Source organism: Leuciscus leuciscus (assembly GCF_965113295.1).
Source record: "Leuciscus leuciscus genome assembly, chromosome: 2".
NCBI lineage: Eukaryota > Metazoa > Chordata > Actinopteri > Cypriniformes > Leuciscidae > Leuciscus > Leuciscus leuciscus.
In genome coordinates this window covers 42,914,942-42,941,686 of record NC_138726.1, presented here as the reverse complement: position 1 = coordinate 42,941,686, position 26,745 = coordinate 42,914,942, and the positions used below count along the sequence as shown (strand labels likewise).

At 37.4% G+C, this 26,745-nt stretch overlaps 2 protein-coding genes across 4 annotated transcripts in view; both read left to right on the top strand.

Moving 5' to 3' along the window:
• The window catches only part of rras2 (RAS related 2), a 50,755-nt gene extending 42,651 nt beyond the window's left edge, over positions 1-8,104 (top strand). Inside the window, exons 3-6 of the mRNA XM_082150462.1 lie at positions 6-108; positions 3,951-4,059; positions 4,642-4,760; positions 5,368-8,104. Of these exons, the coding sequence (XP_082006588.1) occupies positions 6-108; positions 3,951-4,059; positions 4,642-4,760; positions 5,368-5,455 (419 nt within the window). The 3' untranslated portion in view covers positions 5,456-8,104. The remainder of the gene's footprint in view (positions 1-5; positions 109-3,950; positions 4,060-4,641; positions 4,761-5,367) is intronic.
• A 5,404-nt stretch (positions 8,105-13,508) lies between these two features.
• The window catches only part of tub (TUB bipartite transcription factor), an 88,882-nt gene continuing 75,645 nt past the window's right edge, over positions 13,509-26,745 (top strand). The window contains exon 1 of one of the 3 annotated variants that reach the window (XM_082150201.1): positions 13,509-13,787. In XM_082150201.1, coding sequence (XP_082006327.1) covers positions 13,726-13,787 — 62 coding nt within the window. In that variant the 5' untranslated portion in view covers positions 13,509-13,725. The remainder of the gene's footprint in view (positions 13,788-26,745) is intronic. The other 2 variants (XM_082150204.1, XM_082150205.1) reach the window with 2 other exon arrangements.

Here is a 26,745-nt window from a genome sequence, read left to right as displayed (position 1 = left end):
GTTAGTCCTGGATACAGCAGGACAGGAAGAGTTTGGAGCCATGAGAGAACAATACATGAGGACAGGGGAGGGCTTCCTTCTCGTCTTCTCTGTCACTGACCGGGGAAGGTGAGCAATGTTCCACTCATGTTTTCTCTCAACTTTCTCTCTTTCTTCCCCTTTCCCCTACATTGTCTGTCTCAGTTTCACTTTCATTCTGTTTTTGTCTTTCCATTTTTATTAATGCCCCCCCCCCGGCCCACTCATTCACATTTTCTGTTACTGTAAAATTAGAGGCTTGCTAATTTATGCCCCAGGTTTTGTTGAGTGAAACCCAGTACATGCAAATAAACAGATCTCACACACATTGCAGTGTGTATGCTCGAGGAATTTGGTGTGTGATCGGCCGTTTTGGGAGTGTTTGTGCCCTCTTAGGGTCCTTCCCACTTTGTGTTTATGCTGTAAACAGTCTTTCCTTCCTTCGTTTACATTACCCTGCTCAGAGCCGATGGCACCGGCTTCTCTGAACACACAATCTCGCAGTCTCTCCAGAGCCCATGACAAGCACTTCCTCCTCCTGCATGACATTTAAACTGCCGAACTGTTAGAATCAACAGAGACCTCATATCAATGTCCTTCCTCCCCAGCACACACACACTGTTCTCCATATGATGGCTTCTAGCCGTCTTACAGTGTTACTGGAAAGTTTATTGGAAAGGCATGAGAACCAAATGACCTTGTGTCATCCTGTGTACTGTAATGCAGTTCTGTGGCCCAAAACAGAGAGAGATAGCTGCTTTTCAGCTGGAAGGGTGGGATTGCATTACTTTTAGGTTTTGTAAGGAGGAAGAGCTCCGCTTTGTGGGTGTATGTGTTTGTACTTTCATTTCATTATTTCTGAAAATGCCCTTACTAGGGATGCATGATATGGTACCATTGGGGTTATCGGTCAATATGAAGGCTGATATATATATATTTATTTTTTATTTGTTCCCCTCAAGTTGACACCAGGTGTCTCAGCAAAATAACCACTGTTCCACCAATTTAAAAATGAGAAAGTGTCCTAAGACTTTTTGTCTCTACTTTGAACAATATATTTATTGATTCATATATACAGTACTGTGCAAAAGTCTTAGGCATGTTAATAGGCATGAGAATTCTTTCAAAAATAAAATCACAAATAAAATTTATTTATGATTTAACTTATATTAACTAATTCAAATCAATATATGGTGTAACGACCCTTTGCTTTTAAAACAGCTTTTGTCCATGTACACTTGCGCATAGTTTTTCAGGTAGCTTTGCAGGAAGGTTTCTTCAAGCATCTTGGAGACGTACCCGCAGTTCTTCTGGATTTAGTCTGTCTCAATTTTTTCTGTTTCTTCATGTAATCACAGACGGACTCGATGATGTGTATATATGTGTATGTGTGTGTATATATATATATATATATATATATATATATATATATATATATATATATATATATATATATATATATATATATATATGAACTAGGGATGTCAATTTACACAAATTCCCATGATTGATCGTCGTTTAAATTAACGATCAAATAATCGTTACCCTTAATACTACAATATGTGTCTACTCTACTGGCATACACTCACCTAAGGGATTATTAGGAGCACCTGTTCAATTTCTCATTAATGCAATTATCTAATCAACCAATCACATGGCAGTTGCTTCAATGCATTTAGGGGTGTGGTCCTGGTCAAGACAATCTCCTGAACTCCAAACTGAATGTCAGAATGGGAAAGAAAGGTGATTTAAGCAATTTTGAGCGTGGCATGGTTGTTGGTGCCAGACGGGCCGGTCTGAGTATTTCACAATCTGCTCAGTTACTGGGATTTTCACGCACAACCATTTCTAGGGTTTACAAAGAATGGTGTGAAAAGGGAAAAACATCCAGTATGCGGCAGTCCTGTGGGCGAAAATGCCTTGATGCTAGAGGTCAGAGGAGAATGGGCCGACTGATTCAAGCTGATAGAAGAGCAACTTTGACTGAAAAAACCACTCGTTACAACCGAGGTATGCAGCAAAGCATTTGTGAAGCCACAACACGCACAACCTTGAGGCGGATGGGCTACAACAGCAGAAGACCCCACCGGGTACCACTCATCTCCACTACAAATAGGAAAAAGAGGCTACAATTTGCACGAGCTCACCAAAATTGGACAGTTGAAGACTGGAAAAATGTTGCCTGGTCTGATGAGTCTCGATTTCTGTTGAGACATTCAGATGGTAGAGTCAGAATTTGGCGTAAACAGAATGAGAACATGGATCCATCATGCCTTGTTACCACTGTGCAGGCTGGTGGTAGTGGTGTAATGGTGTGGGGGATGTTTTCTTGGCACACTTTAGGCCCCTTAGTGCTAAATGGGCATCGTTTAAATGCCACGGCCTACCTGAGCATTGTTTCTGATCATGTCCATCCCTTTATGACCACCATGTACCCATCCTCTGATGGCTACTTCCAGCAGGATAATGCACCATGTCACAAAGCTCGAATCATTTCAAATTGGTTTCTTGAACATGACAATGAGTTCACTGTACTAAAATGGCCCCCACAGTCACCAGATCTCAACCCAATAGAGCATCTTTGGGATGTGGTGGAACGGGAGCTTTGTGCCCTGGATGTGCATCCCACAAATCTCCATCAACTGCAAGATGTTATCCTATCAATATGGGCCAACATTTCTAAAGAATGTTTTCAGCACCTTGTTGAATCAATGCCACGTAGAATTAAGGCAGTTCTGAAGGTGAAAGGGGGTCAAACACAGTATTAGTATGGTGTTCCTAATAATCCTTTAGGTGAGTGTATAGCCAACAGCATGACAGGATGTGAAAATACTGTTCAAAAAGCCATGTTCCTCAACAAATGAATGAGAAGGGTTTTAGTCTAAATAAATGGCTAGTAGGGTTGTAAAATGAGTCAATGTGATTGATCATTTAATTAAATTACTTATTTAATAATCAAATATAACGACTAATAAAACGTGTCCCCTACGCCGCCTCAGATGTGTGCTATTCGGAATGTGAAACTCATGTGGAGGGAAGCGCTTTGTACCAACATATTTGGGGACGGACACGTTTACTTACTGGAGTAGGATTTTTCTTCATCTCTGATAAGATAGCAATCATGATGATAAGTGTCTTCATTAATTATTAGGGGTGCAATGGATCGCAGTTGTAAGGACCAGGCCCCACGGTTCGGCACGCATGTGATTAGCAGATTAACTGCCAAGTAGAGTGAAAGTTTATCATTTGGATATGTTTTGTCTTGCCACTTTACACATTCAAACGATTTTAAACGCGGAAGAAGAGGCGACTTGCGCGCTGTTATCTGTGCGCACAGCCTCACACACAAACACAAACACACACACACACACTCACACCCGAAGCATGCAGAGAGACAGAGAAGCGTTTCAGACAGCAATCGAACGCCGAATTGATTCCTCTTATGCTTTTACTTGCGCTTGCGGACACATACAAAATTATGTCTTGGCAAGTATTCTCTCGGTTGTCGTAAGTGAACAGTTGAGAAAGAAACCGGATGTGTGTCAGTATTCGGTCTGTGCATTTAGTCTTAAGTGACAGCAGCCTAATATTCCTGCTGTTGTCTGTGTCATTAATGTTAATAAAATAAAATAAAATAAAATAAAAACATCATCATCATCATCATCATCTACCTTATTGAGAGAAAAGAAGATAGTGAGGAGAGCAGTCAGGAGGAAAGTGATGACGACAGTGGGATAAGTGTGCCGTGTAAAGTGTGAGAACCAAACAGCATCTCCAGGTGCTCCATTGAGAACCAGACCAAAAACTTTGTGCACCCCGATTATATATACATATTTGCATATTTATTTGTGTGTGTGTGAAAATGCATTGCAAGTTTCAAGCTGTTTGTTTGGGCCTTTTTTAATGGCCATGCGTCACCTTGTTTTCCTCAGCTTTGAAGAGATCTACAAGTTTCAACGACAGATCTTGAGAGTGAAGGACAGGGATGAATTTCCCATGATTCTAGTGGGTAACAAAGCTGATCTGGAGCAACAGAGACAAGTGAGTGGCATAAATCACCTCAAGTACTGTCATTTCAGAAAGCTACACTGGATCAGTATTGATACGAACATTTTTAAACTCTTTGTCTGCACTGAACTCATAGCATGACTACTGTATATTATTGTAGAGCTTCTGTCTATATTGTTTATATTTAAAAATTATACATTTACATACTGTACACATACATGGAGTACCCAGAGCATAATGTCACTGTTAAGAGATAATTAAATGTGGATGAAATTAAGTCTTGAAAATCAATGAAGAGCACTGAAAAGCTGAAAAATATCACAGAGAGCATGTGTGTCTGTTTAGGAGAGAGATGGTAATAAAAGATATGGGGTTACTGAGTACATTCTGCCATTGAAAGACACTCAGACGGTGTTACACTGCCACCTCGTGTCAGAACGGAGAACGTTCTGATTAACTGCATCAATTGCCTTTATTTTATGAATGGCAACTTATATAAGAGGTACTGTTTAAATCAGTATCTTATAAGAGATACTGTTTTAATCAAAATCAAGCCAAAAGCAAAAATTGTGTTTAAACTGTTGTTATTTTAATTGAAGAGTGTTCATTTTTCAGGTTACTCAGGAGGAGGGCCAGCAGCTTGCCCGACAACTCAAAGTCACATACATGGAGGCCTCAGCTAAGATCCGTATGAATGTAGACCAGGCTTTCCACGAGTTGGTCCGAGTCATAAGGTGAGTCTCTCATACAATACTGTGGAACCACCAGATGGTAGCAGCACTTAAACAGCAGACTGTTGTCGGAATGGAATACTAGCATACTGCATAATGTTTTTGGAAAAAAGTATGTAAATTGGTACATGTTTCAGACAGTATTATGCTACAATGTTGTCACATCACCTCATTATGTTCTATATTTAATACAGCAAGCGTGTTTAGTTATCACCTCAGAAATATATGTAGTTGTTTTATTCATTTTTGATCCAATTTTATATGTAAAAAATGTCTTTCATTTTGACAGTCCGATCAGATAGTTAATAAAGAGATCACTGCTGGTACTTTAATTTATGTGTCATAGTAGAAATGGAAGACCAAATCAAGCATATTGCATTGAGGGATAAAATGTCTTGCGCATACTGAGCATTATATACTTGCTTACATTTGATTTTATTTCAGCTTTAATTAAATTACCAAAAATGATTTTTTGTTTAACAATAACTAAATAAATTTTAATAAATTCCGTCAGGAGCCAAGTGTTTCGGATGACGTGTAAAGGCATATCCTGAGTTGAGCTTAAAGATTTATACACTGAGTAAGACATGATTGTTACATCCTCTCACAGGAAGTTCCAGGAGCAAGAATGCCCACCCTCGCCGGAGCCGACGCGCAAAGAGAAGGATAAGAGCGGCTGCCATTGTGTGATTGTCTAATTGGCCTCTCACTGCCACCACTCACCCAGCTGCTGTCACCGGTCCCTGCCCCACACCCTGCCTTCTGACATCACGTCCTGTGCGGATGAACTCGCTGCCTTTCTACATGTGCATGTCTTCAAAACAGCAGTGTCTCTCATAGCCTTATCAGGGGCATTTGTGCCTCTAGGACTTCACTACTAGAAGAACCAAACTGACAAAATCTTGATCGAACTCACCATTCTACCTTCAACTAGAGTACTGACATCAGTGTGACCTAGAATATGGTAATCGTGCCCCCAACACTAAACATCGCTTCTCACAAATTTGCTATAAAACACACACAATTCCTTTTTTTGTATTTTGAAGGATTTTTTTTCTCTTGCCTTGTGACATTTGTACTTTTGCTGAGATGGAAAGACTAAACGAAACACCATTGGGATTGCAGAGGACATTTAGTCACCGATCTAGAGTGAGATGATGTTCTGAAGCTTTGTGTGTGTGTGTGTGTGTGTGTGTGTGTGTGTGTGTGTGTGTGTGTGTGTGTGTGTGTGTGTGTGTGTGTGTGTGTGTGTGTGTGTGTGTGTGTGTGTGTGTGTGTGTGTGTGTGTGTGTGTGTGTGTGTGTGTCGTGCCATATCTGTTTTTACTTCCATATGCTAAGCAGCGATTGTACATAATTGAAGATTCGTGTGAGTTGAGGCCACCTTTATAATGACAAAAATCAGTTGCAGAGTACCGTGTGTGAGGTTGAACAGCTTGTTTTGACATGAATTAACACATTAATGTACTCGTAGATATGTACATAGCCTTTAACATGCCAATTTTGTCAGCAGTGAAGTCAGATTCCGAACTTCTGGTTTGATCAAGATGCCTTTTTTCCTGTCTTTTTTGTTTGCATTGTAAGACTTCTTGGCATGTATGGATTTGATTATTTTAAAGGGATAGTTCACCTAAAAATGAAAATTCATTTACTCACCCCCATGTGTTCCAAAGCTGTTACAAACCAGTTTTTTTTTTTGTCCATACAGTGAATAGAGAATTTCCATATTTTCTGACCTGAAAAGTATAACCCACTTGAATTGCGTGAAACTTTACGGTTTTCTGCCTAATATGGTAGGCCTATGGTTTAATGTTAGAAAGCAAAGAAATTAAGACAGCCATAAATATTAGAAGTGTAATTTTACTGTTGTTCTTTAAAATACAATTATTATTATTATTATAAAATGTTAATAATATTAAATACAATAGTAATATATTTCTTTATTAATTACATTTTTATAATGAAACAATAATACATTTAAATGTTATGTTGAATGGGGGATGAAACTATTTCTCTTCTTTTTTGTCCTTAGCTGAGCGATTACACAATGCTGTTTTAGGCCAGAAACAGATTTGGAACGACTTGGGAATTTTCATCTTTGGTTGAACTATCTATATTGTAGCCAGATTGTTGAAGCCTTCTTGACTCTCAGCTCTGATTTCTACAGACTATCTTCAGACTCAGGTTGCTCCATTTACAGTGTTTTCACAATGTGCTGACGATGTCTGATCGCTTAGAGCACAATAGGTTGTCTGTTCTCTACTAGGTACCCCACCAAGATCGATGACACTGAGAAGTAGTCTCTGAAATAGTGTCTTTCTCTGGCCTTGCATTTCAATTCACTTTTACACTGTTTTTTTTTTTTTTTCAGTTTTTTTTTAATTTAATTTAATTTATTTATTTTTCAGTTTGGAAACGTATTTAAGTGACTGAAACAGTGTGAAGACTCTGTTTCAAGGGGACAGTTGAACTGCTGACATCACAGGCACCTTTTAAGCATCTTTTCATGTATATGATCAGAGAAAATCCTCCTTTTTTTAAAATATCATACATCAGACATCCACATTCCCTCAAGACTGTTTTTTATTTAATATGGTTTGACGTCTCTGTGACGTTCACACTTAAATCTAGTATTTCTCATCTGACAGGTGATAATTTTTTTTCCTGCCTTCATACTCCAAAGGTTCATATCACTATTGCATCATGTCACGTTTTATTTTCGTCTTCCTTTTTTTCCAGAGTGCATTTCTGTATGAGGGATACAAACTGTTTTAGTTTTTGTGTTTTATCATCATGTAATATAAGAAAAAAAGATGGAAGTGATCTTCTGAATGGACATGATTAAATGTTTTTACTATATACTTTTATACATTATTTTCTTATCAGACTAGTTAATGAGTATTTTTATATGTTTGTAAGTGAAAACGCTCTCGCGGCACAAATGTGTATATGTAAAGAGGAGTATTTAATTATATCTCGTTTTTGTTTTTAACTGAAAAAAGGCCAATGTATGTTGAACTGTGGTCCTTTCCTGCTTTCGGTGGAGTGAAGCCGATAACTCGCGCAAATAGTCGTCCACCTCATAGCCTAAAACGTTTCACCAGTGATCACTGGGTCAACCCTTTTGTGATGACTCAGGTTCATATCCTTCCCAAAACCTTGTCCATTACCAGATACCAGTTATCATCAAAACAGATCAAGACGAAAGCTAGTAGGAACCGAAGTGCATGACTCTTCCTCTTCCCAGAGTCTGTGTACATCTAATCCATACTGTGTTTTATTTGTCACATCTTTCCCTCCCCCTGTATAGCCTATGGTGCTATAATAAAATATATGATTTATCTGTGATTATATTATTTTTGTTTTTCCTTACTGAGGAACGACGGTACGTGTTGCACAAAAATTATAGCTTTCATTCTTTAATCGACATTGAATAACAAGCGCCACCATGTGACAAGTAGATTGTTATTTTGCTGTCCTTAAGCATGTCCCCTGTGATTTACAAAACTTCTGTGCTTTTTTTGGGCAGTGTTCCGGTAATGAGCTGTATGACAACTTATGTCACAAGCTTGTTTTGATTGTTATTGAATCTGCTGTGTATTCTTCCTTGAGATCTAAGTGTTAGGTAACATTGTGCTGGACGAGGGTCTCTTATCATCTTTATGAATTAAGAGGATCGGCTTCAGAAAAAAAGTTGTTGTTCTGCTCATGTAATGACAGTTATACAACTAAAGTAATGGAATTGAATCAATGCAGTGACAGCCATATGGGTTACAGTTTTATGAGATGTTTACTATCGATTGTAAATGAGAACGTACAGTCACTATTAACGCTCACTTAGACATGCCTTCAAGGGCAAGGGCTGAGGTTCCCAAAAGCGTAGATCGTAGAGGCGATTGGTGCCAATAGTTCTATGTTCTATGATCTACTTAGGCTGCAATGATTTTAGGAAACACAGCCCAGGATGGTTTTGATACCAGTGAAGCTTATGATGATGCCACCCTCTTAGGAAAAAAAGGCTCATTGGGGTTCTATATAGATTCCAAGGGTTCTTGACTCAGTTTTATAGTAACCCTTTATGCCCAAAAGGTTCTATATAAGGATTTATTTCTTTGAAATAAAGTCTGTTTACAAGCTGTTTAATTCATAAAATGTAATCAAAATTATAACTGAATTAAAACTACATCCATAAACTGATCCATGATGAGAACCTCTAAAATGGTTTATATATGAAGCACCTATCCTTTAAGGTTCTATATAGAACCTTTTCTTCTAAGAGTGTATTACTGAACAGCATTACATTAACATTACAGTAAGTACAGGATTTACAGAACTGAAGTCATGCAGTTCTGAACTATAATGTCATCCATTGGTTTGGTCTGTTTCAGTCAAATACATTTTCTCATACTCCCTTTAACAAGTGACATAAAGACTTTCATTTTTAGAGGCTTGGAGAACAAACACATTCTGAGCATTAACACCCTGACAAAATGGGAAAACACAGACTGTCTGATTTACTCAATCATATTTGTGATCTACACAACAAAATTCTTGGTTTCTCTGCTTTTGATCAATGTAATTCTCTAAAATGCGCAATCTACTGGATTCAATTATGTAGAATGAATGCGAAGAAATCAAGTACGCAAAAATATTTTTTGCTTTTGACATTTCTGAAACTGCTGTTCCCAGCATGTTTTGATGGGGACAGTAAAAATTAATTCAATTAAAAATGATTTCATGTGAAATGGGGTAGACTTGATGTTTAATGTTTAATTAGTTGTGATTTTAGTATTTCATTTACACTGGTTACCACTGAAGCTTTTTCCAAGGAATATTTGTGTAAGGAATAATGACGACGGGCCGTTTAATTATTAGAAAATAATGCACACCGAGGTGGTAAGAGAGCTGGAGAAAAAAGAGTATGCTTTCCGTACATAATAAAACGTAATTTTGTGTCAAAAAAACATGGAAATAATTTGTCGTTTTTATCCTATTGTTTATTTGCTTGGTCAGTGTCGTTGTGGGTTTTGGTTCTTTTGCTGTTGTATGCTGTATGGACCTTTTGAAATAACTGAAATCATTTGGCGAAGGGATATGGAACTGTAATGCGGTCAAGACCTGCCTGGAACTATACTTTAGTCGTGCGTTTCCCTGAAAATAATTACAAACCTTAGAATGTTTGTCAACCTGTCAGATTCAAGCATTCAACAGCCCTGCAGTATAATATCTTATAATTCAGTGATGAGACAAAATCCTATCAAATTGATTGAATAAATGAATCCTGTCAGGGAACCATATACAATCATCTTTATTGGGTCCGATTAACTTAATTCTAAGATTTGAAGTTATTTGAACAAATTATGTTTGTGTTTGATTCACATGTAACAAATGTATATGATGAAATCATGACACTTTTTTCAGTGCAGGAAGACTTTAAATGCTCTTAATGCATCAAATGTTTAACCTCATAATATGACAAACGTGAAAGTCTTCAAAAGGGGATTTGCATAAATGTATTCTCTGGGTTGTATTTTTGTTGTGGCATTTGCTGTGTGTGGGTGAGTGCTGTGTATACTTGTTAGCATCACCAATGGGTGACAACACACATTGACATGGACAAGTGGGCTTTAATAATCACAAACACCTCTTGGCAATGAAGGCTTATTATAGGGAATATGAAAATGGGCATCGGTGTGCCAATCAGGTATAAGCAATTTATCTGGTCTGGAATGGAATGGCAGCTTAAAACACTTTCCTGTCACCCTGATTAAGTATTCGACAAAAGTGTTGATGTTCTTACGGGCTCAGAATGTGCCTTGGACTGTCTAGACCCTATTAGAACTGTTGTTTGGGAGACAGCTTTGTGTTCTTTGAGTACATCTGAGTCATGAACAGGTGGATTGACAGCTTATTGTCACTGGACTTGCAAATATATGTTTGAAGCTCAGCTTACCTTGTAGTGCATGTATGGTAAACCAGAGATTTGAGTTTCACCCTGGTGATAGCGACCTTATTTAGACATCAAATCTGTGATATCTGGCTGAGTATAAAGAGTCACTGGAAAATTGGGACCTATAAACCATCAGGTCTCATAACTTACCCTTTCCTATAAATCTTCCAGTTTTTTTTATTCTGTGACTATCCTTTCATTTAGTTTATCACGTGTGGTTATTTAGTCTCACTGATGCATAAAGAGATAATTTCCTGATGGCAAAAGTCAGATTCATGTGTTTTGATGAATAAATGATCCAGTCCATTGTGAATAGCAACATTTTTAAAGCCTGCGAATGGCTACATTAAAATAATGACTGCTCTTTACATGGAAACGGTGACCTCTACGTCATAGTAAAAGATACTGACACCCAAACCAGCATGTTAAATCAAATGAAAGATTAAAAAATATACTGTATATATAATTCAACTCTATAAGATGTGTCGTGGAAATTCTTAATACGAATACAACCTACTTAATCTGACTTCTTCCCCACGGACAATTTAAACAACTTGCAGTTGTTAAAAATAATAACTACAGTATCTTGAGGTAATTCCCTGAATTACCTGAATACTTACAATACAATACAATACTTCCCTGAAGTAAAGTGACGGCGTCCCGTCAAGAAGCTACTATCACTACCTCAATCACACTTGAGCTGTTTCTTTTGTTGTCTTTTGAGCGTAGAATCTTTAGTACTTCTATTACTACCTCAATCACAAATAAATCTGTTGTTGTCTTTTGAGCGTATAATCTATTTCTCCGCTGCGCAGCATACAGTATATCTGACACAACTCCCAAGTTTTATTCATGGCCAGGACATCACTGGCCACCACAACAACCAAGCGAGTCTCTCTGAATAGAAAGATACATGAACATTTAAATCATACAGTTGATTAAAAATCAATGTGACTCAAGTCTTCTTCACTGTGATTTTGTTCTGGTGATTGGTTTGTAATGATCTTAGCTAATCATATGACTGTTAGTATACTGTGTTAAGCACTTTTTGGTTAAGTACATGGCCTTTGACCTGAGCATCCTTAGTCTGCATTTCTCTGTACATTTAATGTTGAAAATACCCATTACATAAAATATTTCTATCACAGATGTCTTAATGTTCAACTTCAACTTAAATATTCAAACTTTTTAAGGATAATTTCAGTTGCTACCAATTTTTGGTCTTTATTTTTAAATAAACGTAAGATTAAAGTTTGAAAATCTTGCATTAACTTACATTGACAGAATTTTACGGGCTTTTGTATAAAAATTCTAAATTCAATCTGTTCATCATATAAAGGGATCTTGTCTCTTCAGAACATTTTGGACTAAACTGCTCAATTCATATGGTTTAGTTTTGCGATCTCTTTTTGAACTTTTTTTAAGTGTCAAAGTATAAGTTGCGTAGCTGTCTATGGAGAGTACAGAAAGCTCTCAGATTTCATCAAAAAGATCTTCATTTGTGTTCCGAAGATGAACTGAAGTCTTACGGGTTTGGAACGACATGAGGGTGAGTAATTAATGACAGAATTTTCATTTTGGGGTAAATCCCTTTAAGTGAATTTTGGACTGGATTCAATATTCTTTGTGTGTTTCTGTGAAAAAAAATTATTTACAGACATTCATTCATTTTTATTTGTGATGTAAAAATATTGTTTACATTCTGAAGTGATGAGGTAAAGATCACCCCCCTCATATTTGCTGCAGAAGAGTTTACTTTTTACTATTTTATTTGTCATTCATTTTTCAGTTATTGTCAAAATGCACAATTTTACATCAAACATTTGACTTTAATATTTTAGGTAACACAATAAAGTTTCATTTGTTAACATTGGCTAGTTTGAATGAGCTACGAATGAACAATACAGTTTAATAATCAAATATATTCTTCTCATATTTTATAATCTTATGTTAATTTCAACATTTCTACTATATTTGTAAATCAAAAGTTGTATCTGTTAACATTAATACACTGTGAACTAACACAAACATTAACATTTTTGTTAACTAACATTAACAAAGATTAATTAATGTTGTAAAATCACATTGCTCATTGTTAGTTTGTTATTTAATGCATACCCTTTAATGCATAGTAGGAAAAAAATACTATGAAAGTCAATGGGTACCATCCACTGTCTGGTTACCAACATTCTTTAAAATATCTTCTTTTGTGTTCAACAGAAGAAAGAAACTCATACAGGTTTGGAACAACACCAGGGTAAAGTAAATGATGACACATTTTTCATTTTGGTAGAACTATCCCTTTAACTAATGTTAACAAATGAGACCTTATTTGAAAGTGTTACCATAAATATTTTACATATAGCTTACCTTTTAAATTGTTAAATGATAAATTGTTTTGTAGTATTATATACATTTTATAAAAAAATATCAGAAGACAGCTGGGATTTCTGAGGCCTTAATGCCAGAAGCTGTGCTTCTTTTTATGTTAAATTTTCTGCTTGAACTATTAAATGTATTTTCCCAAAATATTATAGGCCTATTGTCTGATGCATCATCATAAACATGTTACAGCTTAACACCGGCTCTTTTTTTTCTTCTTTTTTTTTAAGGGGGAAATATTCACCCAGTTTGTCCGCCTAGAAGCAATACTTTCAACACTAGAAAAGAGAAAAATCAATTGGCTGCTTACATTTTTTTTTTATTGAAAAGACGCGAGGTTCCTAATAGCCTGACGTTAGTAACTCTGCCAACAAAAAACTAAAAAAATCGGATAACTGCGATATTTCGTTCAAGAAAGAAAATCTAAACGTGTGCGCTCATTTTAACAACTGACATTTCCCCTCTCACAGCCAGTGGTTCAGTCCACCTATTTTAAACCCCTCAACCAAACAGCTCTCCACTAGAAGCATCTAAAGACGTTCACTGTAGCGAAGACGAAGACGAGGATTTAACACAAGACACCAACAATATTATACGGCTCGGCGTCGCTGTGTAATCGAGCAGTTGTTGACCGCAGATGGCCATGGACGGACTGAGCAACAATAAGAGCATGTCATACAGTCGATGGAGTTATGACAGGTAAGCACGCCTTCAGCATGTAAACAGACTGTAAAAATCCGTGTTTATGTGCGTGTTAAATAATTCGTATGATCAAAGTAAACGCGACGAGAAACGCGAGCAGCCAAACCAACCCTGTCGTTCTTAACGGTGAGAGAAGACGCTGATTTTAGCGACATAAGTTGTGTACAAAGTTCGTGATTTGTCTGAGGAAAAACAACAAATGGCTTCTTTTAGTGAAAAAGAGTTATTGTTTGCTAACCTGATGCTGTATTTTGGTTTTCCTGTTCACAAAGGCGCTTGTAACAGCGAGTAGAATTTTTCTGATTTGACAGCTGAATGGAGAATTGACCACAGGTCTTCAGTCAATCACCACATGACTGAAACCTAACGGTCGTTTTTGTTTTAAAAACGGTTACCACGTATAAACATTGCTTTGGTTGGCCGAATGTCTCGGTTCTATTTCAACACGTGCTTTTTTCCAGCGCATCTCTCGTGTATTTATTAGTCTAGCTTCAGCATCCTCTCAGCTCCACTGTCAGCATCCCAATTCTCTACAGGCATCATGAAATCTGCCTCAGTGCCTCTCCTTATGAACTAGAGGAAGATACTGAGATCATCATGTCTGCAGTTGGTGACACATTTGAAAACCCAGGATGTGATTGGTATGCTATGACTGCTTACTGCTCCCCAGAGGAACTACAGAAAGATCCTCTATGCAAAATAGTAAAACAATAAAAAAAATAGGATAATAAAATTCTGGCCATTACGATAAGCCATTCATAATTTTGACCATTACCATATAGATGACAAAAAGTCATATCTGGTTTTTAATTTGTGTTTTTTTTTTTACCAATTTAATCAACAATGGTGACATTGTAATATTTTGCCAACTGAATTGCAATTGGTCTTGTATTTCTTTGCAGACATAAATTGTTATAATTAAGTTGTTATTATGAGTACGTCTTTGGTTAAAGGACAATGCCGCTATGGCAGATGTAAGTCTGGGATTGTATTTATGTATACACCCCCGCATACCAAAAACCCACTCTTCATCAGTATCGAGGGGTATACATACTCTGAAAGTACACGATTTCGGACGCAGTATCTGACCCTCCATCTCTCTCTTCCAAGACCCTTTTGGCATAGTTCAGAGTCTGCGGATGCATGTGGGTGATAGGACACAGAGGTAGGCTAAATGGAGGAAGTGTTCCTATGGCAAAGACAGCGCTTCAGAGAACAGCTGGTGCTTCTCCTCCAAACAAAGGGAATACTATCCATCACTGAGCACCGTCTCTGATGAATGGATAAAAGAGACAATACCTGCCAGAACATCAGGCTGGAGTAGGCTACATCCCAGATCATAGTTCTGTATGATGCGCAGCGACAAAGCAGCAGAATGTTTTGTTCAACTGACAGTAATCCTTTCAACTATGCAGTAAAACATTCCCCTCACCCTTTTAATTTAGCCTCTACCTGCCATTAGATCAGCTCCAGAATGATGCCTTGAGCTGATTTGGGATTTAATGGAAGTATGGCGCTGATTACAGTGCACAGATCATGCAGGCATTACAGTTGTCAGCCGTCCTTGTCAGGTCTGGAACTGCTCCCAGGCAGTCTAATCAACAACCCTGTGTCCCCATTAACACAGCTGTAACACCCAGGTGTTTAGTGCAGATTGTTTTCGGCACACAGGCAAACTTCAATAGATGTAGTTAAGCACTTTTATATTTCTGTTAAAGAGAGGGGAGTCTGTTCCAATTATCCAAATAAATGTCAAGTGATCTCATTAGGAAGCTGATAAGATGTCTCACAATGGCTGTTAGGCAGACCTGGTGAATGATAATTTATTCATGCTTTTTTCCCTTTCCACAGTAGTCATAGGAGTATGCAATCAATGCATGTTATTGACCCTTTGCTAAGCTCAGCCTGCTTTGTTACTGTTGCTAACTCCAACCAGCTTTACAGAACATCCTATAGGAAAGAACTTGAGAACACTGGCTGCATCCGAACACTTCCCAACTATAGACCTTATGTAGCCCTACCCCTTTGCAGTGCTGCACTTGTTGTGTTGTTTTCCAGTTTGTATTTCCACAGCACGAAGGTACGATCTTACGGATTTATGAATGAACCGCTCGTTTTAAAGGTCCCTTTGCATGGATTATTTTATTATTTTAGAATGTTTCCTGTGGTGCCCTTATAATGTTAGTATGTTTTTTAGATCAAAATTTGTAATAATTTAGAAATAAAAGGCATATTTCCTAGCCTGGTTTTAGCCTCTGATTTGAACGCTCTGTTTGAAGGGGCGTGTCTGCTGTGAGACTTCAGTGTAAACGCCCACTGCTGTGATTGGCTGACATGCTTGCATATGAAATATCTTGCATTACATGTGGAACTCTCTCAAAAACTTTTACTATTACAGCTATTATACGTTTTTACTATTACAGCTATCGAGATTAACGAATCGTGAGAAGTTTAAGTATTTAGATCTATTCCCATCACATAAAAGGTTGCAGTGATGAGCAATGAGCAGATGACAGTCAGTAGATCGCGTGAATGAAGATCTTATCATTGCAACGCAGTTTCTGCACTCTCACCAATGATTTCACCAATGCAAACATGAGGTAAGTACAGTAAGAGCTTCGTTGTGCAGCGTAACAGCGTCATTGATTTCATAACGAGTTTTGGCAAGTGTCCAGATAAACTTGCGCTGTGTGATTGACAGCTTGGGTGATTGGAAAGGGATTGTTCTTTCATCGCTTTCTGTATATATATTAATCATAGTTTAAGTAAGATTATTTTCATCCTACTAAGAGAAACGACGTGAAGTTGATCGTTTAGTCACTGGCTTGATTTACTGATGCATAAACAGTATTTAACGACTTTGAGAGAAAGATTATCTGTCTGAACTTGAACAATTACACATCAGAAATTCACATAACCCACTGATTCTTCAGAGGCTCGGATGATGGAACTAAAAAAATACTTTTGTGTTCATTTGTACATCCAAACACTGAGCAACCATGCTTCGCTCGTTTGCAAGCCATGATGTCTCTCGAGGAAAAACCAATATTGCACTCGCGCAGCTCATTTTCTCATTTTCTCATGGGCGGGGCAAAGAAGAGAAAGGGGAGGTAACCTTTCCCCTTATGACAACATAAAGGAAAGATTCTAGATTCACCCGTCTGAGCTTTCATTTTCTCAAAAATACCCAGGGCTTGGTTTACACCCATCAAAACGTCTAGCCACTGGGGGACCATAGGCAGACTAGGGAAACTCATATTAAGGTTAAAAAACCTCATAAAGTGAAATTTTCATGCAATGGGACCTTTAAAACCTTTCGTTAACTCTACAATAATTCAATCCACATCACCATCTAATTACTCTTCAACAGCAATGCCAAAGAAATACACAGAGCTACTGCAAAAACGTAAGTTCAAAGACAAAATTCTAAAGATGGCTGTGCGCTTGTTTTTCTGGCGCTTAAGGTCTATTTATCAGGCGAAAAAACGAAACACTTTACTATCCCATGAGGCAACAGAAGAAAAGTTGTGAACCGCATTGAAACTGTAAGTCACATGACAATGACAACATGACCAAAATGTCCGGATTACATACACTACATAAATTTATATTTTATAAAACATACTTTTTTTTAATGGTCGCAAAGTAAATATTTATTCAAAAGAAGTACCTGCTCAAAGAGTATGCCATTTCAAATGCAGCCTCTGTGATTTTCAAGGCCTGACTGTGGACAAGAGGAGCTGGGGATGGAGGAGGGTAATTAGTTCCTGAGCAACACGATAAAGCTGCTGATAATACTGAATGGACCTTGTGCTGTGATAGGTGTTGGATTCCTATAGGTAGATGTGGATCAGCTGAGAGTCTAATTGCTAACATTTCTAATTTAAGTTTTTAATCTAATATTTATTTTTTATTTTATTTCAATTAACAAAAATATTCTAAATATAATTTTTGTTTTAGTTAACTATAACAATGTGGAGTAAGGAAAATAAAATACTGCTTATATCCTCTCAGGGTGCCTGCCTTGTGTCACTATTATAAGTGACCTAATACCATTGTACCATCATTTTTTGTTTAAAACTATACAAACATGCAGTTCCTCCATGAACTTAGCTCGTCTAAGAAAATGTCGGATGGCAACAGTTGTATAAGGCAGCGCTTAGCGAAGGTGCAGTTGTCTGATTCTTTTTTCACACTTTACTATAGTAAAAAATATGAGGACTGTGATGGTGCAGAATCGGTGGGAGGCACACACATTTCATATCATTCACTGCAGCACACTGACTGAATTCCAATAGGGGTTGAATCGCGCAGTGAATTACACAGAACATCTACTGTGCTATTCTGACAGATAAGTGGAACCATTGCATGACTTATGTAAAGCCACGCTCTCTATAAGGCAGATGCTTGATTTGTGGGATTAATTTTGCATCTCTGCTCAGAACCAGTAAGATTGTTGAGATTGCTTGGGGGAAGATTTTCTCAATTTTTTCACCTCAGAAAAGGTCTATGTTACCTTAGAGAGAGAGAGAGAGAGCTATCCATTCATCTCAGTGGCAGTTGTTGGCTTGTGCTATCCTTTTTCTGACCCCCTGGTTGGTTTAGTGAGAGGTTTAGTAGCCCAAGGCCCTCTTAAAAAATGAGTTGCACTGATGGCACTACAATCATATTGATTCTGATTTGTTATTGGTACCTGCTTAGGAAATCTTTGCAATCAAAAAAATACAAAATAAATGCTGTTTGACACATGTCTGCTAACAACATGATAGAAAATGTTCCTTGTGGTTGGACATTGTGTCGAAATCCCAGAACAAATACCTTTTTTTTAATTGACTACGTTTTTGATCTTCGTCATTCGACGAATTTTATGAGGTGGCTAATTCGTACGAATTCATACGATTTTCACTCGTACGAATTTGTACGATTTTTGCTAAATCGTACATATTTTACGAGTTGCCCAATTCGTATGAATTCGTACGAATGACCTACCTCTGACCCGCCCCTAAACGTAACCGTCACTGGGGTTTAGACAAATCGAGTCAGTCTCATTTTACTCACTCGTACGAATTCGTATGAATTGGTCGTGAGATAGCGTAGGGTTAATTACAGGATGTCCATGGCGGTCAACCTAAAGACTAGGTAAATAAAGTGTTCTCACTTCCTATCGACTTTTTGGAGCTTAGAGACCTTAGTCTGGCACAGGGGAGCAGATTTATAAGGCTTTATAAGGCTTTTTGTTGAATCTGCTCACAATGCAACTCTGATCTATACTGCGAGGAGAGCACATTGCCGTGTCTGTGTATATGTGTGGGTGCAAATCTGTTGTTTTGTTTTAAACAGTAATAAGTGTTGTCCGTCAGGTCTGGCCCTTGGAGATGTGACCCCTGACATATACTCAGCCTATATATGAAACATTTGAGACCGGTTTCTGTGGTAACACTGACCAGTGACTGAATCTAAACCTCCCATTTACTGCAACTTAACAATACATGCTCTAGTTCTGTTTCTTGGCTAATGGTCTTATGATGATAACTACAGTCATGCCTGTTTTTTTTTTTGTTTTTTTTTAGGTCACCATTCAAATTATTGAAATTTCAACAATTGCTTGTTTTTATTAATAGACTGGCAGCTTTATGCCTTTATGATTTAGTGTACATTTTATCATTGTGTTTTTGAAAGATTATAAAAACTAGAAAGAAAATGTTATTTTGCACCAGGTTCAATCATTTAACATTTGTAGCTTTTTTGCACTATAATGTTCAAATCAATAAAATTGACACTACCATTAAAAAAATGGGGGGGTTAGAAATCTTTTTTTTCTTTTTTCTTTTTTTATTATAAACTTTTTCAAATGTGACATTTAAGGTTTTTACATTATTATTAGCAAGAGATTATATATATATCAATAAATATTATCTACACAATCAAATAACTATGTTAATAAATATGTTATTTAACTGAAAAGTGTTTCTTGTGGAAAACACACAAAGGAAACATACGCTGTTCTTTTGATTTCCTCTGTAAGCTGTGAGCTTAAGCCCTTTCTCCCTAATGGGCTGAAAAGGGGCACAGAACAGAGACTACTGCACTGCTCTAATTACTGTCTCAATAGTCAGAGATGTGGAGCTCGCAAGGGAAATGCATTCGCAGGCTGGAATATTTTAAAACAGAATTGTTTAAAGCAGCAGAGAGAGAGAGATAGAAGATCTCACCCTAACGTCCCTGTAACACATAAAATATGAGTAATGTTACTCCAGCACCTATACTTCTGTCTGCTTCAAAATCAGTTATAATTGTCTGATTGTGTCTGAAATGCAACTTTATTATAAATACTCTGGTTTTGATTTAATTATGACCAGTTACTCATCCACACATTAACTGTAAGACAGGGGGGAAAATAAATAATTATTATGATAGATGTTAATTAAGCCAAACCAGGCTGAAGGCACGTTGAGTAGTGTTAATTGTTTATTTATTTTTCAGTTTTCACTTTCAGTTCACCTCAGAACCTTTCTCCCCATTAAATCTGAGGGCCCTGATTAATGTTCTCTGCTGGAAGGTAGTCAGTTGTGTGGGAGTAAACAGCTTTTTAAAATAAAAAGGCATTAGGTTGAATATGGAAGTAAAATAATGCCAAATGTTTTTGAAACAAATAAGCCTGTTGAATTGCACTACTTGAAAAAAAAAAAAATGCGTTGCATTAACCATGCTTACATTTTAAAGGGATAGTTCACTTTGAAATTCATTTTTGGTATGTTTTAGCTTACCTCAAGGGCATCCAAGATGTAGGTGTCTTTTTTTCCCGCAGTAGTTTCAATTTTGATATTTTTAGGTCAAACCGTTCTTGTCTGTCAGTCATATAATGCAGGTCTATGGTCATTATCTCAAAGAGCATGCACAGAGTCCAAATTAAAACAATTCCCCGTCGTCCAAATGAAACAATTCCCCATCGTAAGTACACATTGATGGCCTAAGACACGAAACGAGCGGTTTGTGTGAGAAAACGAAAAGTATTAATATCGTTTTTACCACTTATACACAGCCACGTCCAAGTGATCTGATCTGACGTGTGCGCAGACTGGTGCATAGATATATACACACTAGATGTCGCCTTGTCTACGGCAGTTCATTGGAACGAATGTCTTTAAGGCGACATCTAGTGTATATCTCTATGCACCAGTCTGCGTACACGTCAGATCAGATCACTTCGACATGGCTGCGTATAAGAGGTAAAAACGATATAAATACTGTTCGTTTTCTCACACAAACCGCTCGTTTCGTGTCTTAGGCCATCAATGTGTACTTACGATGGGGAATTGTTTAATTTGGACGACGGGGAATTGTTTTAATTTGGACTCTGTGCTTGTGTTTTGAGACAGTGACCATCGACCTGCATTATATGACTGACAGACAAGAACGGTTTGACCTAAAAATATAAAAATTGAAACTACTGCAGAAAAAAAGACACCTACATCTTGGATGCCCTTGAGGTAAGCTAAAACATACCAAAATTTATTTCAAAGTGAACTATCACTTTAATGCATTGTATTTTTAGGGCTTGCATTTTTATGGGCGGAAATTCAGCATGGTTGAATATTTAAGCTGTGAATATTTCAATTCAAAACATTTCAAACACATTTTCATTATTAAAAATTCAATAATCCATATATTCACCTTTCATATTTCACTTCCAAAATTTTCAAACTGTTTAAAAATACAACCTATAATATTCAACAGGCAATTTTCGGTCCATTTTATTTCACTTTGCAAATTCGCTTCCACAAATTCAGAGGTTCAAATTTGACAGTAAATTCAACGTTGACAATCCAGGAACTGCAGAAAAAGCAGTAGATTACCGAGCATAATTTCCATCTGCTGTTAGTCGACCTCACCAGCAGGGGGTGCAAAAGCACGTGTTGTTGACGAAGACCAGAGCAACAGTTAGAGCAAGCCATTCATTCATAAAAACTCATTTACAGCAATGTAAGTGTATTTATGATTATTATGACGGCTGTTTTATGTTAAATTCAGTGTCTTCACGGTTACTTTTCCTGTGTAGCCTACATGCATCTTTCTCTACTGTGAACGAGATTATAATGTTATTCCCCCGATGCGGATGTCAGTCAGTCTGTCATATGTATTTATAGAGCACATTTAAAAACAACAGCTGATGTACAGATCAATGTTACATTTGAGGTTGACATATATTTCTCTTGGTTGTTTAGTAGGGCTGGGACTATACACCTATCTCCCGATTCGATACTGTCACGATACTTGGGTGCCGATACGATATGTATTGCGATTTTTTTTATTATTATAATTTTTTTTTTTTTTTTTAGAATTGCGATTACTCTATTTTGATCGCTATCGTAGACATCAGTGTTTATATTTGAACTTTAAACTTTTATCCCAGTACTTTTATGATGATTTGAACTATTGTATCACATAAATAATGATACTATGAGGTTGAAAAGACTGCTGTTTCATGACAAGCCTACTCTCTCTGGGTCAGCAGTAGCGCCAACACAGATTTGAATGTTGCAATATGATTTGTCAAAGGTTTAATAGACAGACGAAATGGAAGAAGATCGAGTGGGTGTTTGAATCGAGATCACAGTCTTTTAAAGATGAATCTTGCAGCTCTATTGTCTCATCTCTCTCTCAGCATATGAGTAGCGTGAGGGCTTTTCAATGCATTCAGTCTCACGTCGCTTTCACGCGTCTACTTGAAAGGGATGTTACGTCATTTAACTCTCAAAGATAACGACACATTTCATCCTCTGTTGGAACGAAAGTGACCAACTTCGGTCAACCTCGGGTCAACCCCGTATACTTCTATATAGAAGTAATGCGTTGAATAATATGTTGTTTAAATTTAGTGTGTTTAAACGTGAATAGGTCTATGAAAGATTGTATAACTGTAGGCTGCTGCGTACAAAGAGAATCGCAATGCAGACAAAACTTTAGTAACAACTTTTGGATTTGAAATAAAACGAATGAATAAATGTTTGTGGTATACAGCTGTGGATCAGCGAGAAGCGTCCCGCTGCAGGCTGCGGTGGACATCCAACCCGGCCCACATCCAAGTGTGACGTCAGAAGCCACACCCATGTCCAAATACATCACATGCACATTAGCGTGATTTTTTATTTCCGGAAACTCCTCCCTGCAGCCGTATCGATTTTATTGGTCGTGTCAATCACAGTCCAGATTGTCTACACCATTTCTTTTTCATTTACTTATTTTATTTCTCTTTTTATAACAGACTGGACCGAAACCCACTCAAAACCTACCCTTATGCCTAAAAAAAAAACCTGTTTAATTGGGAATCTACATATTGAAACCCCACCTAAAACCTACCCTTATGCCTGAATCCTACTCAAAACCTACCCTTACGCCTAAAAACCCTTTCAGTCTATAACCTACATACAACAAATCGGGTTTACGGCTTCTGACATCACTCTTGGATGTGAGCGGGGTTGGACGTCCACCACAGGATGCTGTGAGCCCTACTTGGGATCAATTGGTCACTGCAAACATGGCATATGAGAAAGCACAATAGCGTGCTGCTCCTGCAATTGCATACGTACTGCAAACAGAGAATGTGTGAACCTGGCGTTACTGCTTTAAAAAAAAAAAAATTGTTGTTTTAGTTTATTTTTGCCATTCACTAGCTGTAGATATGAATGCAGTGTTGTTAAAAGATCGTGTTGAGTAATTAAAATGTAACACGCCAGGGTTATTCAGAACAAGGTGAAAGTGCTTTCTTGTATTTTTTTCTAGCACACCATTTAATTTGAGGATTTATTTTCCTCTAGACTCCATTAGACATTCCTTCAGGTAAACCTTGAGTAAAACAAGAGGTGCATTTCAAAAGCTTTTATTGGCTGAAAAAAGGTAGAGATTTTTCTAGCTAGCCATATAAGTTAGCTTAAATGCCGAGTCATTTTGCTGCAGGAAAAAAAGCCAGGTAAACAAATGAGCAAATGGAAGACATTGGAAGCATTATTGCATCTTTTAGTCTTGTTAAAATAGAGTGAGAGCCATACATTTAGTTTAGTAAAATTGATCACATAAGCCTTGTGGGTGTTTACTTTTAAAGATCCCTTCACATTCATCAATCTTCCTAGTTATACAAGGAAGGAGGTTATTGACATTATTATTTAAGAGCTCAGTCTCTTTAATCTGTCACTTCTAGGTTGCAAGTAGCCATTTCACAATTCATTTAAATGCATCCAGGGCTGTCCCAAGCCCCGGAGGTAGTGGAAGCGGCATCTTATTATTTTTCCACTGCAAGCGTTGCATGAAAAGTTAATTCCCCCCTTACATGGGTCACATGGGGGGGATCTAAAGATTATGGGGGGGGAGAATAACTTTTGATGCATCGGTCTAATTTAATCATCTTCATTTATTAATATCTACAGATTTGTATGCATGAATTGTGCATTTCCAGTTCTCAAAACAGATAAAAAAACAAACAAACAAAAATGTATACAAAATACACCATGCTCTTCTTCAAACTGACATTAAGACCTCTGTTTAAACTAGGCCTAGGCTATATATTAATGTCTCTATTTCAGTGTCGTTCATGTGTTTCAGTTCAGTTCAATTCTTTGCTTTTTTTTAAAACGTCATACAAAATACGCCATGCTCTCCTTCAAATTGATATTAAGAACTCAGTTTAAACTATATGTATTTATGTCTCTCAGTTTCAGAGTCTTTCATGCGCACAGCAATAGAAAACAAGGAGAAACGCGCAGTCATATGCTCAAACAATCAACAACGTCGCTCTAGATGTGTAAAAACAAGTGGAAAGCGCGGGCGCGCCGCTGTCTCCTTTCCACAAGCGCTTGCTCTCCGTGGCGTCTGTCGTTGCTATGCAACCACGAACTGCGCTCTCCATGATGACAAGGAAGTATCAGCAAAAGATTCATAGATTTCTAGCCCTTGCATTAGCTTTACTACTAGATATATTTATGGAGATAAAAAATAATAAGGCACCCTGTACAGCTATGATCAGCTGTTCGGCCGAGCATTCAATGTTGTTACGCTGTAAGCTGATCAGTTGGTTCGTTGTTACCGTGCTCTATCACTCGCACACCATAAAGAGCAAAATGGTTTTTAATGTTTCAATTTCTTGATTAAAATGACATAATTTGGAAGCGGATAATTTCTTCACAAACAGCTCATTTATGACTCAATGTTAGAATGCTGCACCTACACTCGATAGTGTGAATAAGATCAGCGCAACGCAGACCACTGCATTGACAGCGTGAAACATATGATCTGTCTACGGCCAGGGCTCAGCGGAAGACAGAGAATGCCGGTCCAGCGCTGATTGAGGAATTAAATTCGAAAATAAAAGACAGTTTGACATCTTTTTTCTTGCATCTGTGAATTTATTTTTTAATCATTTGCTCTGAGATGAAGCAAATATTTTTGTGGAATTTCTCGCACTATAAAAGCTAACCTTGCGGGAATGGTTTAAATGATGCGCAATCCCCGCATTCCCGCACCGAAATTCAAGCCCTGCGCGCACACACACACACACACACACACACATACATATATATATATATATATATATATATATATATATATATATATATAGATAGATACAGTATATATATATATGAGTTCAGATGCAAAAGCCTCTAAGTGCCATCTGAAATTTTCTTCTAGAATGATCATTTTTATCAAGCTTGTATATTAAGTTCAGTAATTTTACTTAAATGACAATTAATAGGTAATTTTCAGTGCCATTTAAGTGAAATTACTGAACTTAAATATACAAGCTTGATAAAAATGATCCTTCTAGAAGAAAATTTCAGATGGCACTTAGAGGCTTTTGAACTCTTCATATATATATATATATATATATTAGAAACAAACAGCTAATGAATGCCAATAATCTGGTCAACAAAAAAAAACGTGAGCTTCACAAAGCTAGAATCTGTTATTCAGAAAGTGTTTGCATTATAGAGATTCATGACCTGGTGTGAGGAAAACAAACCCTCGACCCCTGGGCAATGGAAAAATGTAATGTAGTCTGATGAGTCATCTGTCACACGTTATTTTGTACGTTCGGACAGTTGTAGCAGAATATTAGCAGAAAGACAAAGGATGCCTTCAACACACAATTTTAGCAGCTGTTAAACATGGCGGGGGACTGGCAGAGATGTTATAGTGGTAAATATTAAATGTTTCAAAATTATGTGCAGAGGGTTTTTGGAGGATTTTTGGTTTTTGGAGGATCTGTGTCAATATTCTTGCATAGATGATTTGGTTGTTGAGCATAATGTGCGAGTTATTTCTTATCAAATACATTTCTTGTAGCTGTATTTGTTGAAAAATGGTGCAATATAGCCCCACATATATCAAGACATGTAGGACAGCATGTGAAGACGGATACATGAGCAATATGTTTTTTCTGAAGACACAGTACTTGGTTATGTTTGATTATGAAGCATGAAGCTGCTCGTGCAGATGGACCAATTAGGGGATTTTGTTCTATATGAAATATTGAGGGAAAGCAATTGTAACGTTCACCAGCTGGAGTGCCCTTGAGAGCCACCAGAGGGCACTCCACATAAGACTATCATATTCACTCACAGACTACATTTCCCATCCTGCATCTACCTGGACTGATTACTTCATACACCTGCACGGCATTATTCACCTGCACTTTTCCTGATTACAGTCACACCTGATCCTCATTCTATGGACTATTTATGTCTCACACATTCTCACCCTCACTGCGAAGTCTTGTTTTACTGTTACAACATTTCTGAGCGTTATTTACCCGTGTTTGATTCTTGTTTTGCTGACCTTGGACTGTTTCACCGTTTCCTGATCGTTTCTCTGCCTGGCCTGACTCGGATTGTTTATTGGACTCTGATTATTGCTGCCTGCCCTGACCTCTGCCTGTTATTTGGATATTCTCTGTGTTTTCTCC